General features: G+C 41.2%; 1 protein-coding gene across 1 annotated transcript in view; it reads left to right on the plus strand.

The window, feature by feature from the left end:
* Positions 1-13,828, plus strand: part of ANKRD31 (ankyrin repeat domain 31) — a 115,310-nt gene that overhangs the window by 42,931 nt on the left and 58,551 nt on the right. Inside the window, 3 exon segments of the mRNA XM_026649268.1 lie at positions 8,944-9,005; positions 9,635-11,192; positions 11,885-12,145. Of these exon segments, the coding sequence (XP_026505053.1) occupies positions 8,944-9,005; positions 9,635-11,192; positions 11,885-12,145 (1,881 nt within the window).

Raw genomic sequence — 13,828 nt, forward strand, 5'->3', positions numbered from 1 at the left:
TGGAGGGGAATAATCACTTCCCTTGATCTGCTGGCAGTGCTCCTACTAATACAGCCCAGTATGCTGTTGGCCTTCTTGGCAACAAGGGCACACTGCTGACTCATATCCAGCTTCTCGTCCACTGTAATCCCCAGGTCCTTTTTTGCAGAACTGCTGCTTAGCCAGTCGGTCCCCAGCCTGTAGCAGTGCATGGGATTCTTCCTTCCTAAGTGCAGGACTCTGCACTTGTCCTTGTTGAACCTCATTAGATTTCTTTTGGCTCAGTCCTCCAATTTGTCTAGGTCACTCTGGACTCTATCCTTACCCTCCAGCGTATCTACCTCTCCCCGAATCTTAGTGTCATCTGCGAACTTGCTGAGGGTGCAATTAATCCCATCATCCAGATCATTAATAAAGATGTTGAACAAAACCGGCCCCAGGACCGACCCCTGGGGCACTCCGCTTGATACCGGTTGCCAACTAGACATCGAGCCATTGATCGCTACCCGTTGAGCCCGACAATCTAGCCAGCTTTCTATTCACTTTATAGTCCATTCATCCAATCCATACTTTTTTAACTTGCTGGCAAGAATACTGTGGAAGACCCTATCAAAAGCTTTGCTAAAGTCAAGATATATCACATCCACCACTTTCCCCATATCCACAGAGCCAGTTTTCTCATCATAGAAGGCAATCAGGTTGGTCAGACATGACTTGCCCTTGGTGAATTGATGTTGACTGTTCCTGATCACCTTCCTCTCCTCCAAGTGCTTCAGAATGGATTCCTTGAGGACCTGCTCCATGATTTTGCCAGGGACTGAGGTGAGGCTGTAGATCCCCAGGTTCTCTTTCTTCCCTTTTTTAAATATGGACACTATATTTTCCTTTTTTCAATCGTCCGGGACCTTCCCCGATCGCCACGAATTTTCAAAGATAATGGCCAATGGCTCTGCAATCACATCAGCCAACTCCCTCAGCACCCTTGGATGCATTAGATCTGGACCCATGGACTTGTGCACATCCAGCTTTTCTAAATAGTCCTTAACCTGTTCTTACACCACTGAGGGCTGCTCACCTACTCCAATACTGTGTTGCCCAGTGCAGCAGTCTGGGAGCTGACCTTGGCTGTGAAAACCAAGGCAAAAAAAGCATTGAGTACTTCAGCTTTTTCCATATCATCTGTCACTATGTTGCCTCCGCCATTCAGTAAGGGTCCCGTACTTTCCCTGACCTTCTTGTTGCTAACATACTGTAGAAACCCTTCTTGTTACCCTTCACATCCCTTGCTAGCTGCAACTCCAATTGGCCCTTCCCCATAGCATCACGGGAAGCTGTTTACGAACGGGGTGGGGAGGAACGTTTTCACTCCCAAATTGCGGAATCTCTCATGTGGGGCCCCAGTCCCCTATCAGTCACTTTAAACTACTTGCTGACTCATGCTGAGCACAATAAAGGCACATTAGCGGCTGCATGGTTTGGCGATCCAGAATGTGGGGGCGTGGGGTCGGTCTACATACCCTTTTTTTAGCTTGTAAGAGCACTTTTAATGAGAACTTCCCCCATTTCCCCGAGGCGACCCTATCTGATATCAGTCTCCTGAGGGTAACAGGATGCTGGGCAGCCAAGGCTCTGAAGCTGTTTCCATTATTTTAGATAGTTCCTAAACATGTATTCCAGGGTTGGGAGTTTTGCCTTGTCTCTGGTGGCCATTTTGTAAGTTAATAAAGAAGCAGTTTTTGAAACCAGACCTGGTATGTTGTGCTCCCTATATGCCCTGAGCAGCTGTAACATTGGAGGGTGGGATCTGCCCCATTACAGGACCTCATGGCTGAAGCTACATCTACTTGAGCTATCAATGTGCACCGCCTCAGACCCAGAGGAAACTACTATCTCTAAGGAACGAAAAGGATCATCTTCAGTGACTGCTCCCTCAGGCAGGCAACATACTCCGGAGTTGAGCAGCTTCACATTTGAGTTCTTTCAGAACTCTTGGTTGAATGCCATCTGGTCCCGGTGACTTGTTACTGTTAAGTTTATCAATTAATTCCAAAATCTCCTCTAGTGAACACCTCAATCTGTGATAATTCCTCAGATTTGTCACCTACAAAAGCTGGCTCAGGTTTGGGAATCTCCCTAACATCCTCAGCCGTGAAGGCTGAAGCAAAGAATCCATTTAGTTTCTCTGCAATAACTTTATCATCTTTAAGCGCTCCTTTTGTATCTTGATCGTCCAGGGGCCCCACTGGTTGTTTAGCAGGCTTCCTGCTTCTGATGTACTTAAAAAACATTTTATTTCCTTTTGAGTTTTTGGCTAGCCGTTCTTCAAACTCCTCTTTGGCTTTTCTTATTACATTTTTACACTTAATTTGGCAGTATTTATGCTCCTTTCTATTTACCTCACTAGGATTTGACTTCCACTTTTTAAAAGATGCCTTTTTATCTCTCAATGCTTCTTTTACATGGTTGTTAAGCCATGGTGGCTCTTTTTTAGTTCTTTTACTGTGTTTTTTAATTTGGGGTATACATTTAAGTTGGGCCTCTATTATGGTGTCTTTGAAAAGCGTCCATGCAGCTTGCAGGGATTTCACTTTAATCACTGTACCTTTTAATTTCTGTTTAACTAACCCCTTCATTTGTGCATAGTTCCCCTTTCTGAAATTAAATGCCACAGTGTTGGGCTGTTTAACAGGGATGTTAAATGTTATTATATTATGGTCACTATTTCCAAGCAGTCCTGTTATAGTTACCTCTTGAACCAGCTCCTGTGCTCCACTCAGGACTAAATTGAGAGTTGTCTCTCCCCTTGTGGGTTCCCGTACCAGCTGCTCCAAGAAGCAGTCATTTAAAGTATTGAGAAATGTTGTCTCTGCATTTCGTCCTGAGGTGACATGTTCCCAGTCAATATGGGGATAATTGAAATCCCCCACTATTATTGAGTTCTTAATTTTGATAGCCTCTCTAATTTTCCTTAGCATTTCATCATCACTATCACTGTCCTGGTCAGGTGGTCGATAATAGATCCCTAATGTTATATTCTTATTAGAGCATGAAATTACTATCCATAGAGATTCTATGAAACATGTGGATTCACTTAAAATTTTTTACTTCATTTGATTCTACATTTTCTTTCACATATAGTGCCACCCTCCCACCCCCGCACGACCTGTTCTGTCCTTCCGATATATTTTGTACCCCGGAATGATTGTGTCCCATTGACCTGTTAATGTATGTGTCTACTCTGTCAGGTCCTTTACTCTGACCTAAGTCGCCTCTAATGTCGACTTCTGTAATATAGCTCTGCGAGAGGCGTAGCACTTAATTCGATTTTCATGGGTCGACTGTGAGGTAGTGCAGATGCAGTGTTGTGTAATTCGACTTAATTGGCCTCCAGGTGGTGTCCCACAATGCTCATCTGTGACTACTCTGAAGATCATTCTCAACTCTGCTGCACTGCAGCTAGGTGCACAGAAAACAGCCTCTCCCCTGCTAACGCCCCAGGAATTTTTGATTTCTCATTTCCTGTTTGATCATCACAGCTGATCATGGAGACTACACGCCCCAAACGCGCTCCAGCCTGGTCTTCACAGGAGGTGGTGGATCTCATCGCTGTGTGGGGAGAAGAGTCTGTGCAATCAGAGCTCCAATCCAGCAGAAGAAACGCTGACATCTGTGCAAAGATCACTCATGGAATGGGAGAGAAGGGCTACATAAGGGACACACAACAGTGCCGTGTGAAAATAAAAGGACTTCGCCAAGTGTACCAGAAGGCAAGGGAGGTGAAGAGTCATTCTGGTGCTGAACCCCACACATGCAGGTTCTACAACGAGCTGCATGCGATTCTCGAGGATGCCCACCAGCACCCCCACAAGCAACGTGGACACCTCACAGGTGTGTGAGTCTAAGGACAACAAGAAGGACAATATGGTGGATGAGAAAGAGGAGGAGGAGAATGGGAGACAGGTGAGTGGTGGATCCATTCTCCCCGAGAGCCAGGAAATATTTTTAACCCTGGAGCCCTGTGGGTCGCAGGACATCACGGTGGCCGACCGTGATGCCGGGGAAGGCACCTCTGCTGAATATACAATTACAATCAAAGTCCAGTTAAATTTTAGCGAGCACACACATTCAGTGGTATTGCATGTTTACTGTGAAGAAAAAGCGAGGTGCTGTGGTTCTCTGCTTACAAGAAGCCGCTCCAGCTATGCAGAGAGTGGCCCCCGGAAAAGACTGTTTAAGTGGACTGGGATAGCCCGGAAATCCTCCATAGATATCTCTAGGAAACTTTCATGGAGATACTCTGCAATACTTTGCAGAAGGTTTCTGGGCAGGGCAATCTTATTTCTTCCACCATGGTAGGACACTTTCCCACGCAACTCCTGAATTAATTCTACTGGCATCATTGCGTTATAGCATAGCAGCATAAGGATCGGGTCTATACAGCATCTCCTTCCTTTCCATCTCTGTTACCCTCAGGAGACTGATATCAGATAGGGTTGCCTCGGGGAAATGGGGGAAGTTCTCATTAAAAGTGCTCTTACAAGCTAAAAAAAGGGTATGTAGACCGACCCCACCCCCCCACATTCTGGATCGCCAAACCATGCAGCCGCTAATGTGCCTTTATTGTGCTCAGCATGAGTCAGCAAGTAGTTTAAAGTGACTGATAGGGGACTGGGGCCCCACATGAGAGATTCCGCAATTTGGGAGTGAAAACGTTCCTCCCCACCCCGTTCGTAAACAGCTTCCCGTGATGCTATGGGGAAGGGCCATTGTTTGACTAGCTACCTCTGCTCCTGACATGAGCCTGCCATAAACTTCATTAAAAGTGCAGTCACCCATGACCCGGGGGCCCTACTCGCCATGGCTGGAGAAGCAAAACAGCACAGTGAATGGTTACAGATTCTGATTATGCTATGGCCTGCACCTAATGTAATAAGGGGTTGTTTCTTTTTATGAAAATGGCCTTGCTTTGGAAACATTTTATTCATGTACAATGGCTCCTTTATTTTTTCCCATGACTAACAACGTGTCCTTCAGCGTGTCATCAACAACAGAAAGAAAACTTTCGCTGATTAGAAGGAGGAGAAAGGGAACGCGTGAGGACATGTTCACCGAGATAATGAACACCTCTAGGACAGCTGACACAAAGCTGAGAGTGTGGAGGATTTCACTGTCTGAGAAGTTAGACATGGCTATGGAGAGCAGGAAAGCTTCCAATGAGCAAGAGCGTGCAGCACAGGATAAGATGCTTCGGATTATGAGGGACCAAGCAGACATGTTGAGGCGTCTGGTTGAACTGCAGGAACAGAAGCAGGAGGGTAGAGTTCCTCTGAAGATCCTGGTGGACAGCCAGCCAGCATCACCTGGTGCAGAATCACCGTCCCCCAAGCGTTCCATGAGGCGTGGGTGAAAAGTCCATTATCCCTTTCACTTTGGCATAGAGGTTTCCAGTTCAGCAGAGGTAAAACAGATCCTATTAAAAGCAGAAAGAACTCTACTAGAAATACTTACCTTCAGAAATGGAAAAGATTTCACCATTGGTGTACCCAGCATCAGTTTTCACTTGTTCATACTTCCCTCTCTGGGGTTCTTGATTACCTGTTGGATTTAAAGAAGTCAGGTCTTTGAGAGTTCTGTCAGAGTTCATTAGGTGATTGTTACAGCCTTTCATTCCCCTGTGCAAGGATTTTCAGTCTTTGCTCATCCCATGACAAGAAGATTCATCAAGGGATTGGGTAATCTTTTCCCGGAAATTAGACTATGGGGTTTGAACTTTGTCCTTTTTAGTCCTATGAAACCTCCATTTGAGCCATTAGCTAACTGTTGTCTGCTATATTTATCTGAGAAAACAGCATTCTTAGTAGCTATCATTTCTGCCCACAGGATTGGAGAACTAGGAAGGTTAATGGGTAGTCCTCCCTTCATGGTTTTTTTCAAGGATAAAAAGATATTGCTGTGCCAGCATCCCAAGTTCATATTTAAAATATCCTCCAATTTCCACATTAATCAAGCTATCCACCTTCCTGTGTACTTTTCAAAGCCTCACCACCCTAGAGGGGAAGCTGCCCTCCATACCTTGGACATTAGAAGGGCTTTAACCTTCTATTTGGACAGAACTAAACCATTCAGAAACTCTCCCACACTGTTTACTTCAGTTGCAGACAGATCCAAAGGATCTTCATTTTCCACCCGAAGACTTTCAAAGTGGGTTTCCAGTTATATTCTTGTTCATCACCAAACTGCTAATATTTAGCCCCCTTCAAGAGTAATGACCCATTCAACAATATCCCAAGCTGTCTCCATGGCTGTAAATTTTTTTTCCAAATACTGAAATTTTCAGTGTACACTTTTTCCAAACACTACATGCTGATAAATGACACTAGATCAGATGCGGCTGTTGCTATGGCAGTCCTTTCTTCAGTGTTGGATCCAGTTCCAAAGCCCCCTCTACCTTAAGGTGATACTGCTTGGAAGTCACCTGAAGTGGAGCACCCATAGGGATGCTACTCAAAGAAGGAGGAGAGGTTACTCTGCTTGTGCAATGTGACATACCAGGGTACAGTCCAGACCAGTGGGGGGCTGTGTTACCCCTGCTCTGCAACCTTGGGTGCCTTAGTGAAGTAGCTCCCACTTGGGCCACTCACAAACAGCCTTCTGGCATGCAAATCACACCCTGAGTGTCTGTGTGTAACTGCAGCCTGCCAGCCACACTTGGGTTACATTCTGTCTCTCACCAGCCTTGGTTATACTGCAGGGTGACGAACACAGAAATACATGTTCTGTACTGCCCAATCTCTCTTAGACAGTACAAAAATTTTAAATCCGTTATTCCTTTAAGGGAATAGTATGCCAGTTTATTATCTCAAATAGTTATTCAGACCCTTCAATTTAAATACACTGGGTTAGATAAAACAGTAAAACAAGTTTATTAACTACAAAGAGAGATTTTAAGTGAATACAAGTAATGAGGCATAAAAGTCAGAAATGGTTACAAGAAAAATAAAGATAAGATGTTTACTAATGTCTAACCTAACAAACTATATTAGATTCAAGCAAAGTTTCTTACCATATGCTTCACCAGATTACTGCCAAAAGTTTCAGGTAAGGACCCCTCTACCAGAGTCCAACATCTGCTTCCTTTTTCTCTTCATGTGTAATGAATGTGATGGGCAGGGAGAAAGAGAAAGGGATGTCTTGGGATGTTTGTCCCTCCTTTTTATATAGTTTCAGTCCCCCTCTTGAAAAACATTTCCAGCTGGACACTAGGAGACAAAGAATCTATGTGGAAGGATGTTCCCTGCTGTTTTTTCCATCTAGCTTTTTGAACTTCCTTTGTCTTTCCTTCCTGCTTGATGACTCTGTTTACTGCTTAAATGCAAATTAAGCAGAGCACACATTTCTTTGTTTAGGACAGACCTGTTTGCCAGCCATGTGTTGAGCAGAGCTGTGGGGTTTGGAACATGTGTTAATAACACCATCCAGGGGAATCTTATAATTTCACATACAATGTTACCACACATATTTTACCAGGACAATACTGACCAGCAAATTATGAGTTTTCAAATGATACCTTACAAGGCAGCTTTGTACTTTATACAAAGATTATTACAGTAGTGTGTAGGGTGTGAATACAGGGGTGTATTCTGTCACATGCAGTAACTGGAATTCTCTGAGATGTATGTCCCTACAGGTGCTCTACTACTCACCCTCCTTCCCCTCTGCTTTGGAGTTCTGTCTTATAGGACTTCATGGTAGAGAAGGAACTCAGGCCGTTTTGCCCATGCAACTCTATATATCCTTGGTACAGGGCATGAGGATATCTGGAGCACATGCGTGGGCTGAACAGGTGCTACTACAGAAAATCTCAGCTCTAAGACTCATGGAGTGCAACCACACCTGAAGTGGAGCACCCATAGGGACACCCATCTCAAAGAACTCCAGTTACTGCACAAGGTGAGTAACCTCTCATTCTGTGTCTGTCAGGTATTGAGTTTCATTGTAGGATATCTTAGTGCAAAGTTTCATGATGCTTGTGGGCCATGGAGACATGGTTGTCACCATGAAAATTCTTCAGTTACTTGAACTTTATTGAAACCAGTTTCATAGCCAATCAGTAGTCACTGTTATGTGGTTTGAATTTCAGATTTTTTGAACACATGAGAATTTTTACAATCTCCATGTTTTTCTGTATAAAGAATTCATTCCTTACATTTTTCTGTCCTGTTGTATGACTAATTAGTAACCGATAGAAGGTGAATGTGTGTCTTTTATTCCTCTCCTGATTAACTTTACATATGCCTTAGGAGAAAGCTCCCAGCTCTAGAAGGACTGTTTTTAACTGTTGATAAAGCTATAAATACTGGAATGTAAATTCACAATGGTTATATGCTATGATTTTAGTGCCTGATTTATTTACATAAATATCTAGAGCCAGATCCTGGCCCCTATTCCAGCCCACTTATGCCACTCTGGCAACACAAAGGGATGGCCAGAAAGCTAATTTAAACAACCAGCCAGCAACTAAACTGATTCGGGGGCAATCCCTGGCAGGTGTAGAGCTGATGAGTTGCCTTTTACACCATCCCGTTTCCTTCCTCTGCCCAGTGTACAAAGCATGCTGGGGGTAGAAGGGGCATGACTTGAGCAACTTGTGAACCAGCTATCACTGGCTTCAGAATGGCCTCTAAAGGGTCAACCTACTCAGGAATCAGGACGCTTAAAGACACATTTACTCCTTCTTCTCCTCAACTGTATCAAGCAGACTTCTGATGCAACTGGAGATCTGAGCTCATGATTTTAATGTCTAACTTTTTTTATCCTTATGTTTTCTTTGTTATTTCCAGATAGCAAATGGCTGTTAGGTTTCACTACGAGCTAGACTCTGAGTATAGGATGCTGTGCCTGTAAAGCAGAGAATTGTAATTTTCTTTTGATATTGATCCTTTCAATCTCTCGTTTTCCTTTCAGCTAAAAAGGATGTAGAGAGTACATTAAATGCTCAAAGAATAAATGACACAAACCAGCACCAGGTAACTTTTTTTTTAAGGAACAATCATTGTCATTTGGTGGTGAACAGTCATGCATCTGCTATTCTACAATAAAGTATAATAGAAAAGTAGAGCATTTCTGAAATGCTCTTCAGAAACAGTACATATTAAACATTTCATAACTAATAATATCTTTAGCATATGATGAGGCGTGGAAAGACCTTTTTTCTTACTTGCTATAATTTTATGTGTTGTGGTAAATATCTGTGTAATTTACCTTGGTAGAGACTGTCATTGTCAGAAATACTGTATTGGAATATAAGTGTTTTCATTTTTTCTATGTTTAACTTACATCCTAAAACACTGTTTTATATTTTATTGATGATAAGCATTCACCAAACAGAGTATCATAAACACAAAAATAGACCCTTTATTTGGAAAACATATTTTTGATAGTGTCATTGATGCTTTCAACATTTAGTTTAGTTTTTGTTGTTTTTCTGCTCCAAGCAGATCACCAGATGTGAAATAATCTCTAAGACAAGTCCAGTTGAGTTCTACCATATTTTGTGACTTGTAGCATTGGCTATACAGTTGAAGCAGCAATCTAGAATGAAATATTACAAAGCAATCTACCAGAAAATTTAATTAATCATGTTTTGTTTTTGTAGTTGGAAGTACATTCAGATAGCACAGTTCACAATTCAGATGTTGGTAATAATAATATATCAAAGCAAGGATTTATCAACTTTGAACAAAGTAGCAAAGAAAATTCAATAAGAAATGCCAAAGGTTCCATCTCCAGAGTATTTGAGGATCATAGATTGTTGAATGAAAAAAACTCAAAAGATACAAGACTGGTTCCAACACAGACAAAGAAATCAGCAGGGACTGTAGAAAAGATTGTATCTATCGAGAATGTCAGTGAGTACAGGACAATTGTGTCTCCTTCAGATACATCTAGAGACAAAACAAGAAGCAGAAGCCACAAAACATATGACCCTCATGTTGGACATAACAACATTGGGTTCACAGTTAATACCTCTTTCTCAAAAAGAATAACTAGGTCCTCTGTACATCATAATTATAGTTCAGATAATATTTGTGAAGTAGGGGAAAAGCCCAGCATACCCAAGCAGACAGAAATGCAAAAAGAACATGACTTCTATAATAGTGATACTCCAGTTTCAGAAGAAAAGGAGAAGACTTGTGGAAGCAACAACAAACCTTCAATAATAGTGACAGACCAGGTAACTGGTTTACTGTGCACTGAATCCTCAATTCCTGTAGTAAAAGCATCTACAGAGCAGTTTGAGAATGCTGAGTTAACAGAACTTGATTCTCACTCAGTACTTTCTTTGTGTGAAGAAATCAGTGTGCCTCTTGTGACTGCAGAGCAATGTTTTATGAATCAGGATAATGAATGCCATTGTCTTAACCACAATAATGATGGTAGCATGGGTGACAAGAGTCTGAACGCAGCTAAGAGAATAAGTAGTATCCACTTTGTTGAAGAAAACATCATTTACAATGAGAATAATAGACCATCAGACCAGTTTCTTTATTCTGAAAACTCCAAAGATCAAATTAACTTTGATATCGATAGAATTAATGAGGAGGAAAAAAGTTTAAAACACTCTTTACCTCTTTTTGAAGGTATTTCTTTACAGGGAAACCGGCTAGAATCAGAAAGCCTAACTACATTTTCACCACAGGGAACTGTAAAGCTCACTGATTCAGGCTATACAGTCCTATCTGAACAGTATATTGACAATGAGAATCAAAACATTTATAAAAATGTCTCTAAAGATGTAGATAACTGTACTGTACAAACACTTCAAACAAGTACAGAAACGCTTTCATTGCATGAATTTTCAGCAGCTGTTAATAGAGCTAGTGATTCTGAAAGTCCTGAGAATTTTAGCATCAGTGTGCTAAGACCTTTTGCTCATCAAACAGATGAGAGAATAAGGATGATGCTAAGCGCAGAAGGAAGCACTGGAAGATGTTGCACTGAGAAAATTGAAGATGAAATGAATTCAGATATTAACACATCTACAGCTTTACAGTTACATGAAAAAGAAGCATTTCAAGTGAAAAGAAAGAGACAGGACATTCAGGAAATTAGCTTAGACACAGATTTGTATTCCACTAGTTGTATGAACAAGAATTTACTTCATCCATCTCAGCTGACCCAAGAAACAGAGCAGGAAACTTCCCAAAAATCAGGTGAAAAGTTTTATTTATTTTTTAAATAATTTTAGGAATTCTCTGTAGGCATGTTGTAGTTTGTAATAGATCTTTTAGAGCAGCACAATATGTGCAGCATATACAGTAGCATACACAAATGGCAAATGCATGAATTGCATTCCAGAAATATTGCCAGGTATGCAAAATTAATTGATTGGCCATTTTTGCAGCCGAGCCCCTGGTAGTTATTTTGTTACTTTCAAAATATAACTATAATATTGATAAAAAGAACAGGAGTACTTGTGGCACCTTAGAGACTAACAAGTACTCCTGTTCTTTTTGCAGATACAGACTAACAGGGCTGCTACTCTGAAACCTATAATATTGATATTGACTAAAGTAATGAAAATGAAGAAATTCTTAAGCACTCTTTGTTAAAGAATTTTTCTTTAAAGAGAAACCAGACTAAAACACCACATTTTCACAGAACAATTTTTGAATCCTTATTTATTCAATGTTTACAATTTTCATTGTATAGTGAATGGTGAACAAAATGTTCATAATGCAGAAATATTTCCAAAGGTTTAGATAATTATACCATAGAAGTACTTCGCCTATGCTACATAAACACTTTGACATTAATTTTCATCAATCAGTTAATAGAGCTAATGTTTCTGAAAGTCATGAGAGTCATGGCACAGATATTTTAAGTCCTTTTGTTCAACAAACAGATGAGGGAATGACTGCTGAGAGAAGTGGAGAGCAAAGCACTGGAAGATGTTGCATTGAGAAAAGTGAAGCAGAAGGAACTGCAAAGAATAATACTCCTATAATGTTACAATTACTTGAAACAGAAACAATCCAAACTAAAAGAATAAGACAAGACCTTCAGGAGACCAGCCAAAATACAGATTTATGTGCCAATAACAGTAATTCACCTAATCTATCACAATTCAGTCAAGCAGCAGAACAGGAAATGTATGAGAAATCAGGTGAGTTGTTAATAATATTTTATAAAGATACGTTTATTTTTCAAGATTTATAAGAAGGAGACTTTTGGTAATTTATAATAAGTGATTTAGAAAAATAAGCATAGTGCATGAACCATATATCCTGTCCAACAAATGCCAAGTGTGTGAACCACTGCCAGGGCTTCTAAATGTATTGATAGTTATTATGTAGCTATTGGAGAGTAAGCACTTAAATGATAAATATTATTACTGACAAAGCTACAAGAACGAACAAAGTTTCAAGCACTTTTTCACTATGTTGGTACTTACTTCTTTACAGGGAAAAGAGCTGACTTAAAGGGTTTGTCTGCATCAGGGGTCGGCAACCTTTCAGCAGTGGTGTGCCGAGTCTTCATGTATACACTCTAATTTAAGGCTTCATGTGCCGGTAATACATTTTAACGTTTTTTAGAAGGTCTGTACCTAAAACATCCTCAATGCAGGGCAATAGAACCTTATGATACCCTACTCCAAGCTGTCATTCTCTGTCTTGTATGCAATCTCAGCAGCCTGGCAAGACTGAGCGGTCATGAAATTTAGCAGCCCAAGCAACACACTTGTTGCCCACCTCTTCTCAGGATAATGGATAAAATGATCAAACCTTAAAAGCTAACTGTAATTACATAGCAAAAAACACAGTGTAATTACAATGTAATTATAAACTGCATTGAGAAAAGTCACAGTGTTAGTACATTGTATTTTCCATACTTGGCTTCCAACAGAATATGTATTAAGAACACCAATGGGATGGTACGAAGTAAATCAAGCATCTAGTCAGCTTCTGATCATATGAATCAGTAGTAATGCATACTGAAAAGCAAAACCTTATTGTAATTGCTATGTAACTGCATTGTAATACTTAGCCTTATTATAAAGTTTGACAAAAAATAACTAAGGATATATCTGACATTTAAAAAACCTACTTGCCCTAGAAGAGTAGAATTCTGCAAAGCTGCTGTACGTACAAACACCTATCCATGTGGAAAAGAGAGCAGCAGGTAGTAGGATATGAAAAATATTTTCTTAAATGGCACCGCAAAACTGAGTGAGTGATTTATGATAGGTTCTCTCTAAGTGAAACTCTCTCCTACCACACTGTTAGTTTATACAACTCATTTGCTTTGCATTTTATGAACTCATTTGTGGTGACTTCTCCCTCAAGATGGTGCCTAGTCTTGTGTTTTGTTGTTATTTTTCTCTCTCTCTTTCTTTGGGAAACATCCCTTCTTCTGTGTTCGCTAGGCCTAATTCCAATTCTCCAGCTGGTGTGACTACATTGGAGTGACTCCTGATTTACATCGGCATAAATCAGGTCAGAGTCTTTTGTGCAGGGCATAACACCTGTAGAAGGAGTTACTCGTGTTGATGAGATAGTCTCCTAGAAAAATAATCCCGTTGGAAGTAATCCAGTTGAAAGAGGTTTTATCGCATACTTTTAAAATGCAATTTCTTGCTGACAACTGATGAATGTCTATGGGAGCCGCTCAGCCTGCCACCACTCTGGGGTTCCCCCTGCTGGCCCCTTGCCAGCCAGGGTCCTGCCGCCGGTCCCACTCAGCGCCCGCTGCTGGCCTGGGGTAAGGAACCCCAGACTGGCAGCAGGCTGTGACCCCGGCTGGCAGGAGCCGACAGCCGAAACCCCAGAGCGGCGGCGGGCCTCTTCCA

This window comes from Terrapene carolina, unplaced genomic scaffold, assembly GCF_002925995.2.
Source record: "Terrapene carolina triunguis isolate 2854851 unplaced genomic scaffold, T_m_triunguis-2.0 Scaffold69, whole genome shotgun sequence".
Taxonomy (NCBI): Eukaryota; Metazoa; Chordata; order Testudines; family Emydidae; genus Terrapene; species Terrapene triunguis.